At 45.3% G+C, this 15037-nt stretch overlaps 1 protein-coding gene across 3 annotated transcripts; it reads left to right on the top strand.

The window, feature by feature from the left end:
* Positions 1–3522: 3522 nt before the first annotated feature.
* LOC138736356 (uncharacterized) lies at positions 3523–13351 on the top strand. 3 transcript variants are annotated; one of them, XM_069885732.1, is made up of 3 exons: positions 3523–3612; positions 7382–7505; positions 11444–13351. In XM_069885732.1, the coding sequence occupies exons 2-3, from the start codon at positions 7496–7498 to the stop codon at positions 13225–13227; spliced, it is 1794 nt and encodes a 597-aa protein (XP_069741833.1). In that variant the 5' UTR covers positions 3523–3612; positions 7382–7495; the 3' UTR covers positions 13228–13351. The 3 variants fall into 3 exon arrangements, with proteins under 3 accessions (XP_069741833.1, XP_069741832.1, XP_069741835.1); XM_069885731.1 differs by having other exon boundaries at positions 7382–7522; XM_069885734.1 differs by lacking the exon at positions 7382–7505.
* Positions 13352–15037: the final 1686 nt, after the last annotated feature.

The following is a 15037-nucleotide window of genomic DNA, read 5'->3' as shown; positions in this document are numbered from 1 at the left end:
TTTAAAATAACATTTTCTAAAAAAAAAATAAAAAAAATAAAGCCTATTGCAATGATCATTGGAATGTGTGTGTATATATATGTGTTACACAATCGTGATTTTTGCCTCTTGATTATTTGTTGTACGTGGACATTAACTTTCCATGAGTGTACAAGAACCTCAGAACACTGAAAACCATCAACCAAAACTTAATTCATATCAACCACCTTTTATTCACCCAGAATTCTTCACACATTTATTTACCATGTCTTTATCCCTGAAAGCCCCTTGACATCTCCATTCCAGACCACACTGCCACTCACTTTGTATCATCCAACAAATCTGGACATACAGCATTATACTTATTCCCTTCATCCAAATCAGTGTCTGAGAGAAGCTGCTGCCATCGGCATTCACTGATCGCAGACCTCTGACTAATCCTTAATCCAAGGCTGTGTGTTCTAATTTTGTTCAATAATCTCTTATCGAGGGCTTCTGACGAACGTCATGCCAATGTCTGCATTCTCATCTACCATCTCAAAAAAATTACAGATTTGTCAAACCTGATTTACATAAATCCATTTTTACTCCACACAATCATTATATTTACATTTTAAATTCACACCCAATTAACCTACACCCCCGGTACGTTTCAAATGGTGGGAGGAAACTGGTCGCAGTTACGGGGAGAACATACAGACAGACAGTGCAGGATTCAAACACCGGTCCTGATTGCTGGTGCTGAAAAGAGCACAGCACTGACCTCTACGCCCTTATCAGTTCCAAAGAATTCCCCATCGCCTGCTGTCAAGAAGAGGTACAAGGACTGCTTAAAGAAATCTCTTGGTGCCTGCCACATTGACCACCGCCAGTGGGCTGATATCGCCTCCAACCATGCATCTTGGCGCCTCACAGTTCGGCGGGCAGCAACCTCCTTTGAAGAAGACCGCAGAGCCCACCTCACTGACAAAAGACAAAGGAGGAAAAACCCAACACCCAACCCCAACCAACCGATTTTCCCTTGCAACCGTGCCTGCCTGTCCCGCATCGGACTTGTCAGTCACCAACGAGCCTGCAGCAGATGTGGACATACCCCTCCATAAATCTTCATCCGCGAAGCCAAGCCAAAGTGCTGGGGTAAAGGGAACACATTCTTGCACTGTTTGTGGGCAGGACAGTGGAGGAGAGCAGCAGCAATCATCAAGGATCCACGCCACCCAGCACACGCTCTGTTCTCGGTGCTGCCATTAGGAAGGAGGTACAGGTGCCACAAGATTCACACCACCAGGTTCAGGAACAGTTGCTCCCCCTCCACCATCAGGGACTCACTTACGCTGGACTACGAAGATTTTGCTTCCTGAACACTTTAATGGATTTTGAGCTGCTGATCATGAAAATCACCTTAAAATTTTCCTTTCGTATTTCAAGGCTACTTCAAGCATATGTGTGAGCATATGAGCTGCAACATCTCAATGAAAATTCATTTTCTGCATTCACACTTGGACGTCTTCCCTGCTGATCTTAGTGCAGTCCGTGACAAACATGGTGAAAGGTTTCACCAGGACATTGCGATCATGGAAAGGCAGTATCAGGATAACTGGAATCCATCAGTGCTAGCCGACTATTGTTGAACACTAACACAAGAGGCATCAGATGCTGAGTACAAAAGCATATCAGCGACAAAACATTTTTCAGTCAGTTGAACTAACACAATATGTCAACATCATTATGTGATTAAAATTTCAATAAAAGTTAATTTCATATTTCTACATCTTCCTACATGATACAGCAAATCTGAAATTATCTTTGTGTTCAGCTTGAAGTTGTCTATTATAATCCCCAATATTTTTCAAAGCTTTAGAAAAGGAATATTGCCCAGTTATTTATTATTGAATATATGTTCTGTATTTGCACAGCCAGTCTGTTTACATTTATTTCTTTTGTATATGTTTATTTCTCCTTAAGTATATAGTTATCAGTAATTAGAAATTCTGCCTGGCCTGCAAGAAAAAGAATCTCAGGGTTGTATATGGCCTACTCTGACAACAAATTTAAAATCTGATTTTTGAGGCAACTTTAATTGCAACCTTTGGTGAGGATTTGAAAGGAAAGAATTTTAAAAGCTCAGGGGAAGGGATAAGTGAGTGGGACAGCCAGGCCATTCTACTGTGGAACCAGTTGACCAGTCCAGTGAGAGCTCTGCTGTACCCTGGGCCAGATCTCGGGGGCAAGGTTCTAACAGGTGAATCTGGACCAGGCAACTTGGCTGAAACTGCCTGGCAAGGTGCTTTGGATAAAGGTCACCAGGGATTGGCAGTAAATGCTGGCCTTTCCCAGAAACCACAGAATAATGAATACTGTTGTACTCGCTCTAAATTGACCTTTTTGTTGAACCATCAACTCACCAGGAAATAAAGCTAGCTCTCAAAGACCATGGTGGGGTTTTTTCCTCTCTCATTTGACAAACGGAAAGGAATGACAGTGATGGCGGTCAAGGGCAGTGGAGCAGAGGATAGGAGAGGTGGATGAAGTGAAGCAAAGCCACAGGGGGAGCGAGACCATTCAGGGGCAGGTTAACCTGGAGTGAGGGGACTCGAGGAGCAGGTTCTGCGGACGGGGGGGGGGGGGGGGGGCGGGGGGGGGGGGTGAGGCTGGCGAATGGGCGACATGCAGCATTTCTTGGTTGAGATTTGCGAGGTGAGGGCAGGATGGGATGCTGGGCAGTGCAGGGGGATGGGAAGAATGAGGTGAGAGGGAGCGTGGCGGGAACCATGGGGCACCTGTTTCTAGAATCATATAATCCATTCTTTCTTTGCCTCGCCTGCTGCAGTTAACGAAAGCGGAGAGGACAGGGTGATTCAGCCTGGCCTTCCTCATTCACATTTACACACACACACACACACACACACACACACATTGAGATGCATGGGAGACACACTGACACACGTTAAAGCACATGGAGACACAAGGCACACACATTGAGACACGCACATTCAGTCACACAATTGACACACACGTTCAGACACAAACAATTGACACACACACATTCAGACACATATAATTGACACACACATATTTAGACACACACAATTGACACACGTTCAGACACACACATTCAGACACACAATTGACACACAGATTCAGACACACACATTGACACGCATACACATTCACACACACAATTGACACACGTTCAGACACAAACAATTGACACACACACATTCAGACACATATAATTGACACACACATATTTAGACACACACAATTGACACACGTTCAGACACGCACATTCAGACACACAATTGACACACAGATTCAGACACACACATTGACACGCAAACACATTCACACACACAATTGACACACGTTCAGACACAAACAATTGACACACACATTGACACGTGCACACATTGAGACGCGCGCACCCCCCCCCCCCTCCCCCCCGCCCCCAGTGATCGAAGCGCCGAGCTGGCGCGGATGCCCAGCTCTCTGCCCCCTCGCCTCCCGGACCGGGATGTTTGTAGCGAAGCTCCATTCGCCGATAGGCTGCGTTACTGGGTTGACGGGGCAGGTAGCGGCTCGGCCCTGCGCTCCGGATTCTCTCTCCGAGCGGGCTCTCCGTCCATGAGACCGGTAAACCGGGGCAGGGCGCGGGCTTGGACGGGGCTGCGGTTTGCTGGGGGGGGGGGGGGGTGGGTGGGGGGCGATGTGATTGAGCGTGTGTTACCGGGAACCTGAAGGCCTGTTGCTGTTCAATGCTGGTTCCGCTCGGAGTGATCTGGTTCCCTGGGGTGGGGGGGGGTGGGGGGGTGGGGGGAGGGCACCGGCGGCGGCGGCGGGTCGAGGCTGCTGCCGGGCGGGCAGGTTGTGGGACACGAGCCCCCACATGTTGCTGGAGCCTCCCATCCTTCGGTACCCACCTGCCACCTGTTGCCTCCCTCCCCCGAGGAGACTCCATCCCCGACCCATCTCCCCGACCTTCTGGATGGTTCCACACAGGCACCTGGCCACCCCCCGTTCTCCCGCTTCGCTGCCCCGGACGGAACCTGGGCCACAGCGGCCGGGGGTCCTTTTCTGGCCGGGCTGTTCCGCCCCGCGGGGCGAGTCCACGGGGCCCCCGCGGTCCCACACACGATGCTGCAGCTACAACCCCACCCCGACATTTCGGCTCCACACAGGGGATAGACATCGCACCGACACTCAGTGAAACTCACACTCACACAGACTCACACACACAGACTCTCACACTCACACACAATCACACACAGACTCACACACACTCATACACAGACTCACACTCACACACAGACTCTCACACTCAAACACAATCACACACAGACACACACACTCACACACAGACTCACACACACACAGACTCTCACACACGGACTCTCACACTCACACACAATCACACACAGACTCACACACACACAGACTCTCACACTCACACACAATCACACACAGACTCACACACACAGACTCTCACACACACAGACTCTCACACTCACACAGTCACTCACACACACAGACTCTCACACTCACACAGTCACTCACACACTCACACACAGACTCGCACACACTCACACACAGACTCGCACACACTCACACAGACTCGCACACTCACACACAGACACTCATACACACACTCACACACAGACTCTCACACTCACACACAGAAACTCACACAGACTCAATCACACACAGACTCACACACACACAGACTCTCACACTCACACACAGACACACACAGACTCTCACACACACAGACTCTCACACTCACACACAGACTCTCACACTCACACACAGACACTCACACAGACTCGCACACACTCACACACAGACACATACACACACTCACACACAGACTCGCACACACACACACAGACACACGCACACACACACACAGACACACACACACTCACACACAGACTCTCACACTCACACACAGACACTCACACAGACTCACTCACACACAGACTCGCACACACTCACACACAGACTCGCTCACACTCACACACAGACACACACTCACACACACACTCACACACAGACACTCATACACACACTCACACACACTCACACACAGACTCTCACACTCACACACAGACTCTCACACTCACACACAGACTCTCACACTCACACACAGACACTCACACACAGACTCACACACAGACTCACACACAGACTCTCACACTCACACACAGACTCTCACAATCACACACAGACTCACACACACTCACACACAGACTCACACACACACAGACTCACTGTCACATACAATCATACACAGACTCACACACACTCACACACAGACTCACACACACACAGACTCTCACACTCACACACAGATTCGCACACACTCACACACAGACTCGCACACTCACACACAGACACTCATACACACAGACTCGCACACACTCACACACAGACTCGCACACACTCACACACAGACTCGCACACACTCACACACAGACACACACACTCACACAGACTCTCTCACACAGACACTCACACACAGACACTCACACAGACTCACTCACACACAGACTCGCACACACTCACACACAGACTCGCACACAGACACTCACACACACTCACACACAGACACACACTCACACACAGACTCACACACAGACTCTCACAGTCACACACAATCACACACAGGCTCACATACACACACAGACTCACACACGGACTCTCACACTCACACACAATCACACACAGACTCACACACAGACTCACACACACACAGACTCTCACACTCACACATGGACTCTCACGCTCACAGACAATCACACACACACTCAGACACAGACTCGCACACACTCACACACAGACACACACTCACACACAGACTCTCACACTCACACACAGACACTCACACACATTCACACACAGACTTGCACACACTCACACACAGACTCGCACACACTCACACACAGACTCTCACACTCACGCACAGACACTCACACACAGACTCTCACACTCACACACAGACTCTCACACTCACACACAATCACACACAGACTCACACACAGACTCTCACACTCACACACGGACTCTCACGCTCACACACAATCACACACAGACTCACACAGACTCACAATCACACACACTCACACACAGACTCTCACACAATCACACACACACACTCACATAATCATACACACTCACACAGACTCACACACACATTATATTGACAGACATGTATATCATCCTGAAACCCAAACCGGCACAACAGGTTGTACAATACTCAAAAATGCTGGAGAAACTCAGCAGTTCACGCAGCATCCACAGGAAGTAAAGGGGAAACCAACTTTCTGGGCCTGAGCCCTTAGCCAGTATCAGGAAAAACCAGATATTCGCCTGACTAAGGGCTCAGGTCTGAAATGTTGGGTGCCCTTTACTTCCTGTGGATGCCTCATGACCTGTTGAGATTCTCCAGCACATTTGTTTGTTGCCCCAGCATCTGCAGACTTGAACATGAGAAACATTCATTGTAAATGATAAAACCTATGACACCTACATAAGAAGGGGCCACAGGCAGTGGTGCTGTGGTCAGTTTACTCATTCTTGGGGATGGAAGAAGCTCCACCCTCTTGTAATGGATCCGACTTCACTCACAGCCACACCTTCTGTATCTCCTGACTAATTCTGCCATAGTCATTGATGGTGAAGGCGAAGTCATCCACTTTGAAAGCAATAACAGCAAACATGTAATTGAAATGGTGAAAGATTGCAGCATGCTGATCTGTAGAGAGACCTGACAATGCTTATATGTGAATTACAAAATGTTTCATTTGCAACCGGCCATCACGAAAGTAAATGGGATGTTGGTCTTCACTGCCGGAGGGGTTGAATTAAAGAGCAGCGAGGTTCTGTTGCAACTGTACAGGGCACATCACTCGAGAAAGGATATATTGGCTGCGGAGGCAGTGCCGAGGTTTTTTCCTGGAATGACGGGGATTAGCTTGTGAGCAGAGATTTGAGAGCCTGGGATTATTCTCATTGAAGAATTAGTGGGGGGTTGTTATAGAAACACATTAAATTATAAAAATGAATCGATAAAATGGAAGCAGGAAAATTCTTTACACTGGCAGGTGAGACTAGAACTAGGTGACATAGCCTTGAGATTCTGGAGAGTGGATGAGGAGGAACTGCTTCTCCCAGAGAAGCTGCCCAATGAAGCAGTCAAGGCTGCTTTATTAAATGTATTTAGGACACAAGTAGATACCATAGAATTCTGAATAGTAGGGGAATTAAGGGTTATGAGGAAAGAACAGGTAAATGGAGCTGAGTCCACCGTCAGATCAGCTGTGAACTTTTAATGAATGGCTCGATGGGCCAGATGGCCAATTCCCAGTTTTTTTTAATATGATCTAACATGTTACCTTTCTTATAGCTGGGCAACCAGAACTACACACAGCTCTCCAAGTGTGGCCTCATCCATGTCTAGACTATTATAACATGATATCCCAACGACTCCTATACTCCTGTACCCTGGTATCCAACACCTATGAGGACTGGTAGATGCCGGATAAGTGTATTTTTCAGTTACAACTTATTTTTACAATGCTTAACTAATACACCTGCATGACCAAGGTGCTCTGGTGGCTGAATATTTATTCCCATCTTCACCTAAGGTTCACATGTTTCTTCAGAGAACATATACTTTTAAAATTTTAAACTTGCATATTTTTTAACCTATGATTTTATTCTTATTTTTTAAATTTATTTTCCTCGATTTTTTTTTGCTGATTGCTTGAATGTAAATGGCATTAGTTGATGGTCAATAAGAACAGGGTGGGTCAAGCAGCCTACTTGACCACTCCGCCTGCTGCAGAACCTCACTTCCCCAGCTTATCTTAAAATAGTTGCTTAATTGAGTCAATTGATCTAATTCTGTCAATTTTTCCCTGGCCTCACGGCAGTCCCGGTACTTGTGAAAACACACAGACGATAGATTTAGCTTCCTATTCATCAGTACCTTTGCATCACAAGAATTAATTGAAACTATTCTAGCCCATCACTCAATTATCCATAAGTCAAAAAGCTAATGTCTTTCATAGCAGTTTAAGACTACAGTGTTAAGAGACTTTAACTATCAACCAAAATTAACCAAATATGAAAATAAATTACTCAATATACCATAAAACATTTGCTCAATATAAGATATTCCATAAGGATACATTTAACATGCTGATTGTACCTACACACACATCACTGTGACAAGCCACACACACACAAACACACTTTGCAACCCAATCACAGTCACACCCCACACACTAATGTGAAGCATATAAACACAATGCGATTGCCAAAATATTCCTTTTCTTTCAATGTCATATGAGGTGGTGAACATAATTAAGCCTTTATCTGCAAAAGTTCTCCATAGAACAGTATAGCATGGAGAACAGGCCCCTCAGCTCTTCTAGTCTGTGCCAAACTATTATCTTGCCTGGTCCCACTGACTTCCACCCATGTACCTCCCATGCATGTACCTGTCCAAATTTTTCTTAAATGTTAAAATAGTTTGGACTGGACTCTGTGAGGCTGCCAAAGGGTTGGAAGCAAATCTACGGACATTCGGCAACTCTGGGGAGAGTCTCCTTTGCTTCTCTTTCTCTGTCTGTAAGAGGCACTTCAGACAATTTCTGCCAACAGTTTTATTGCAATGACAATAAATTTAATCTTGAATCGAGCCTGCATTCACTGCTTCAGCTGGCAGCATGTTCTATACTCCCATCACTTTCTGTGTGTAGAAATTCTTCCTAATGTTCCCTCTAAACTTCTTCCTTTTCACGATTAACCCATGTCCTCTGGTTTGTATCTCACCTAGCCTCAGTGGAAAAAGCCAACTTGCATTTACTCTATCTGTACTCATCACAATTTTGTAAACCTCTATAAAATCTCCCCTCATTCTTCTACACTCCAGGGAATAAAGTCCTAACCTGTTTTTCCTTTCCCTGTAACTCAGTAACTCAAGACCTGAAAACAACCTAGTAAATCTTCTCTGCACTCTTTCTATCTTATTGATATCTTTCCTGTAGTTAGGTGACCAAAACTGCACACAGTACTCCAAGTTTGGCCTCACCAACGTCTTATACAACTTTATCGAAACATCCTAACTCCTATATTCGGTACTTTGATTTGTGAAACCCAATGTGCCATAAGCTCTCTTTACGACCCTATTGATCTGTGACGCCACTTTCAGGGAATTTTGTATCTGTTCTACCGCACTCCTCAGTGTGCTGCCATTTACCATGTATGTCCTACCTTGGTTTGTCCTTCCAAAATGCAACACCTCACACTTGTCTGGATTAAGTTCCATCTGCCATTTTTCCATCTGGTCCAGATCCCTCTGCGAGAGTTGAAATCCTTTCTCACTGTCCACTACACCTCCAATCTTAGTGGCATCTGCAAACTTGCCTCATTATCATCAATGACTCAGCACCGATCATTGAGGCCACAGGACTAGTCACAGGTCTCCATTCAGAGAGGTGATCATCCACTACCGCTCTCTGGCTTCTCCCCATCCACTACCGCTCTCTGGCTTCTCCCATAAATCCAATGTTGAATCCCGAGCAACTGAACCTTCCTGACTAACTTTGTCAAAGCCCAATTTTCACTTCTGCATTACTGCATCAACAATTTGAATTGCCTCATTATATCTAAAACTCTATGGAATGTTGTAAAAGCATCCCAGTGATCCATCTTTCCTCCTTCAACTGTCCACCATCCCTAAATGCAGTAAAATCCCTGGTATCCAGAACCTACAAGGATTGGTAGATGCCAGATAAACGAGTTTCCCAGTTGCATGAATGGAGAACTAATGGCAAGGGGAGCCAATTTCAAACTTCCGTATTTTTTACCCATTTATTTTCCACAACTTTTTTTTTGCCTGTTGCTTTAATTCCGGATAACAGGGATTTTACTTAGCAATCAAGGGCTGCATCTCTGATTAGTTTATAGCTCAGAAACATCTATTGGTCAGAACTTGCTGCAGTGTGGAATCTGTGATTTTCTATTTCGGTAAAGCAAATTTCCACACACTTCTCGATAAAGTGTCCCAATCCAAACGTTATTCCCCAATTCATTTCTCTCCATGAATGCTGTCTGGCCTGCTGAATCCTTCTAGTTTCTCTTTGCATAAGTTTTCAACCTCTGCATTTTCTTGTATTGCTAGATTATTAACAAATTTTAATTCAGAATGACAGGTAGAGTGTTACATGGAAGAAACTGATAGGGGGATTCATAAAATACAGGAAACAAAATGGGGGGAGTTGCAGGGTGTTAATCCGGATCATAACTTCAATCTGGATGAGAGTGCACACATTTAAATGAAACAAGGGCTAATTAGGAAAAATATCAATAAGATTGAAAGTGCAGAGAAGATTTACAAGCATGCAGCCGGGACTTTATTCCCTGGATCGTCAGGGAATGAGGGGAGAGTTGATCGAAGTATTTAAAATTATGAGGCGATGAAATGGAAGCAGGATTTTTCCACTGAGGTTCAGCAAGAAGTGGAAGATCAAGGGTGAAAGACAAGATGTTTTGGGGGCTCATTTTCATGCAGAGAGTGTGGAACAAGCTGCCAGCTGAAAAGGTGAATGCAGGTTCGATTTTGACAGTTAAGAAAAATTTGAATAGGTACGTGGATGGGAGGGAAATGGAGGGCTATAGTCCAGGTGCAGGTCGATGGGACTAGGCAGAATAACATTACAGACTAGATGAGCCGATGGGTCTGTTTCTATGCTGTAGTGTTCCCTGGTTCTAAGGCAAATGTAAAACATTAGCGCCAAATTTGTTAGGAAAACCTCTGAAGCATTCAAGATATAGAAGGTGGGAGGCAGGAGAGTATTTCTGTGTGGAAGTCAAGCTTTCGCTCACTGGCTCCTTCACACCTGAAATACTGTACAACTCTAACCTGGTGTTTTCTGACTCCCTGACCTCCACGGCAGAATGAAACCATTTAATTTGGTCAAGATGGCTTTGAGCTGAGCAGAGCAAACCACAATTCATCTCAGTGCCCGCGGGTTAGAGGCTGGGCAACAAAATGAAAGAGAGAGCTGCTTCTGATTGTTACCCAGTCAAGGATCTGAAATTGCAAAACGCTGGGAACGCCTAGCAAGTGAGCAGCCAGTTAGTGCACCAGTAATCATGGTCCGAATTTGGCGCTGTCTGTGAGGAGTTTGTATATTGCATGGGCTTCCCCCGATTTCTTCCCACCCTTCAAAACATACCTGGGTGTGGTAGGTCAATTGGGTGTAATTGGGTGGCATGGGCTAGTGGGCCAGAAAGGGCCTGTTACTGTGCTGTGCGTATAAATGCTTGAAAATTGGCAGCATCTGTGGAAAAAGAAGTCGACTTGATGTTACAGGATGTTAACTGTTCATCTGAACCGATAACAAAAGGAGTAATGTGACTTCTTATTTCTCTTTCTTATTTGATTCACATGTGACAGGGTGTCCATTCAATATGGCCACGCACAATCGAAGGTTATCTGGCCATGCCTTCCAGAGGAACCCGGACATGGTGTATCATAATACTTTGAAACCAGAATGTTTCCCACTTTCAAAAAGCTGCTCTGACACCCTGTTCCCAAGAAGGGAGAACATGGAAGAAAGGCAAATGATGAATCCATATGTGAGGAGGATTATAAACAGTGGTGTCTCTCCATGGAATACCATTGATGCGGGCACAAGTTACCCTTGTCAGTCTCCATGTTTCCTGCCTGAGAATAATTTGACTCTCATCCCCTTGTGTGGCTGCTTCCAAATGAAACCCATCCCACCTCCCAACTATGTCTCTGAATCCCCCAAATTTCAGGATGATACAAACCTCCACGCCAACAGCGGCTCCGACATAAGAGCCGACGCAAGCGCGTTGTTATATAAAGACCCAAATTTGGGGAAATTTCAAACCAAATTGATGTACAGGAGTTGCTCAGACATCATCCATGGTTATAAAGAGAGCTGCTGCCTCGACCATGTCGGGCACCATCAGACTTCCATAGAACATTCCAGCGACTGTGGAGTCATTCCTCAAGGTGAAATGAAAACGAAGGATGCCAATCAGAGAATCGTGATAAGTATTTCAGGGAGTGATGATGAACATCATGGAACTAATGAGCACCAAGTTAGTAATGCAATTAATAATGTGTGCGCTCCCATGTACCACTGCCATCACAAGTTGACAGAGAGTTCTCACAATTATCCAGGTGTCATGGTTGTGCAAGAGTCTGACAGACAATTTCAAGACAACTGTATGAAGGGAAATGGGGCATTCACCAGGGACCAGGGAAATGTGGCATGCAAAGAAGAAGATGGCTCACTGTGCGATCGCAATTGTACTGGCCCACAAAGCCCTGCAAATCCTGAGTTGACTGTAGAAGAAGCTGCACCTGCCTTTTGCCATTCTCTACCAATCCCAGCTATTCATCTTATGCCAAGGCTAGTCACTTCGGTCAGTGATTCCGGAAGAGGAGGTATCAGGGCACATTGCCATCCGGTGCCAGTTTCAGGCATTCTTGCCTTCCCACCATTGGTGTCTTCAGTGAGTGAATCCGGCTTGGACACAAGGCATCTTCTGAAATCCCGCGGGACTCTCAGAAATAATGCGGTCCCCACCGGAGCTGATAGAATTTCTCAAGATATTTCAGATGCGTTAAAAGTGGTAGTTGAAAATCCTTCTTCCCCGTTTCAGCAAAACAGCCCAAATGCTGCTGTCGACGTGAGAACACGGGATATGTGCACTATGACATCGATAAGAAACGTGGCTCTTGGCTTCGATTATCAACTGCAGCAGAGAGACGCAGAGGTGCAGACTTCATTTGCAGTCGACTGCAAGTCAGTGGGCACCAGCCCGATGTCTCCAATTGACTGCTGCTTGGTTCACATGTTCCCAGAGGTGAGCTTTGAAGAGGATCAGGCGATTCAGGAGTCTCCAGTGCGTGAAGTGAAATGGGATGACAAAGGGATGACTTGGGAGGTTTATGGAGCCTCTGTCGACCCCGAGGTCCTTGGGTTGGCCATACAGAAACACCTGGAGATTCAGATCGAACAACATGAAAGGGACAGAGTATCCACAGCAGAGAAGACAGTGAAGCATTTGGATCCTCTGTTCGACGCATCATGTGTGCTGGAACATCCGACGAAAGAGAAGAGACATTTACCAGGCTTTCGGAAGATGTTCACAACTCTGAGGCATCCCGCCTGCTGTGTGAGATCTAATGCAGCCACAGATTGACAGAGAGTGCATCACGTTGTTACAGGAGCCCCACTCACAAAATGTCAATGGTTTTCCCCCAAAATTCAGAAGTGATTCTTTAGTAAGAATTTTTCTTTTAATAAATGGACTTTCTGTCACGATATTTATGAGAGTAGTTGATTGAGATGTTGTGGTCTGGTGACAGGTGGGTTGGAGTTTGACGCAGATGCTGGACGCTCAGGTAGATGAAGGCATAAATTATACTGCTGTAAGATTATTTGGATGAAGGGAGAAAAGGACACCCTTAGCAAAGTGATTTTAACCAACACACGTCTCCAGATTTTCATTTTGGACCTCTGAAAAATTTGACAAAATAATGATCGTGGTAAACATTGGGTGAGGTGTTAGTTACTGTAATGTAATGATGGCAAACACAGAAATCTAAATGATTAATATTAAATCTCAGAAAAAGCAGGGGATCTGGGTGGGGCAGGAAATCACATCAACACTAATTTCAAAGGATTATAGAATTGTGGTAAACATGCAACAAACAAAGGGTCAATTCAGCCGGAGCTGGAACTTTGACAGATTTCCCATTTCCACAAAATTTTGTTTCTAATAAACATTTACGTAACTTTACAGAGGATTCACACCACTGACGGCAAGGTGAGCGCTACGCTGTTACAGCGCCAGCGACTGGGACCGGGGTTCAATGCAGCGCTGACTGGAAGGAGTTTGTGTGTTCTCCCCGTGTCTGCGTGCTCCTATTTCCTCCAACCGTTCAAAAACATATCGGGTACGGGTCAATCGGGTGTAATTCGGCAGCATGGGCTTGTGGGCCAAAAGGGCCTGTTACCATGCTGTATGTCTAAATTTTAACAAAATATATAAAATTCAAAATCAAATAATATTACCTTAAGTCACTTCAGGTTCTTAAATTTTGACCCTCTGTTGTTGACCTAGCTGCCACTGGAAACAGCTTCTCCTCACTTAACACCTCAATCAAACCTGCCTGAACCAGCGTCTCCAGCCACTCCACATTACTCAAGTCCCTCACGTCCACTACAGTTCTAAAAATCTGCTCTGCACTCGCATTAAGGCCTCAGCATGAGTTCTACAGTGTGATAGTCAGAATTAAACACAGAACTCCTCTAATTTACTCATTCGTGACATGTTCATGACAATAAATTCTGCTTCTGATTAATGCTTCATGTTTGCAAACTAATGTTGTTCAGGTTTAAAGACAGGAATTTTAATCACTAAGCAAGAAGAGAGGTTAAAAAGTTAAATTTTTGAAACAAACTTCGTACTCCTACTGTAAAACATGATTGACGTTAAAACACAACGCTGGAGAAACTCAGCAGATCAAATAGTGTCCTTTATAGAGCAAAAATAAAGATGCATCACCAACATTTCGGAGGTTAACTAAGGTTTTTATCGTACTTTGATGAAGCCTTGAATTTGGTTGTATACGAAGGATGGGGCGTCATGGTTAGCATGGCAGTTAACGTAACGCCAGTGACCCGGGTTCGAATCCCACGCTGTCTGTAAGGAATTTGTATCGTTCTCCCCGCATCTGCGTGGGTTTCCTCCGTGTTCTCCGGTTTCCTCCCACTCTTCAAAACATTTGGGGGTTGTAGGTCAATCAGGTGGCGCAGACTCAAGAGCCGAAAGGGCCTTTATTTTTGGCTTTTGACTAATCTACCCATGTTACTGAAATAATAAATATCTTAAAAATCAGATTAGAAGGCAACAAGCTTAATTTGATCTTGTAAAAAAATAATGAACATTTCTGTCATTCATTCTTTTTTCTGAAAAAGAAATAAATATTAAAATTTGTGGAAAAAAC

The sequence above is a fragment of the Narcine bancroftii genome, chromosome 6, assembly GCF_036971445.1.
Source record: "Narcine bancroftii isolate sNarBan1 chromosome 6, sNarBan1.hap1, whole genome shotgun sequence".
In the NCBI taxonomy this organism is placed as follows: domain Eukaryota; kingdom Metazoa; phylum Chordata; class Chondrichthyes; order Torpediniformes; family Narcinidae; genus Narcine; species Narcine bancroftii.
The sequence above is the reverse complement of the archived record's forward strand: the minus strand, read 5'-3'. Positions and strand labels throughout refer to the sequence as shown.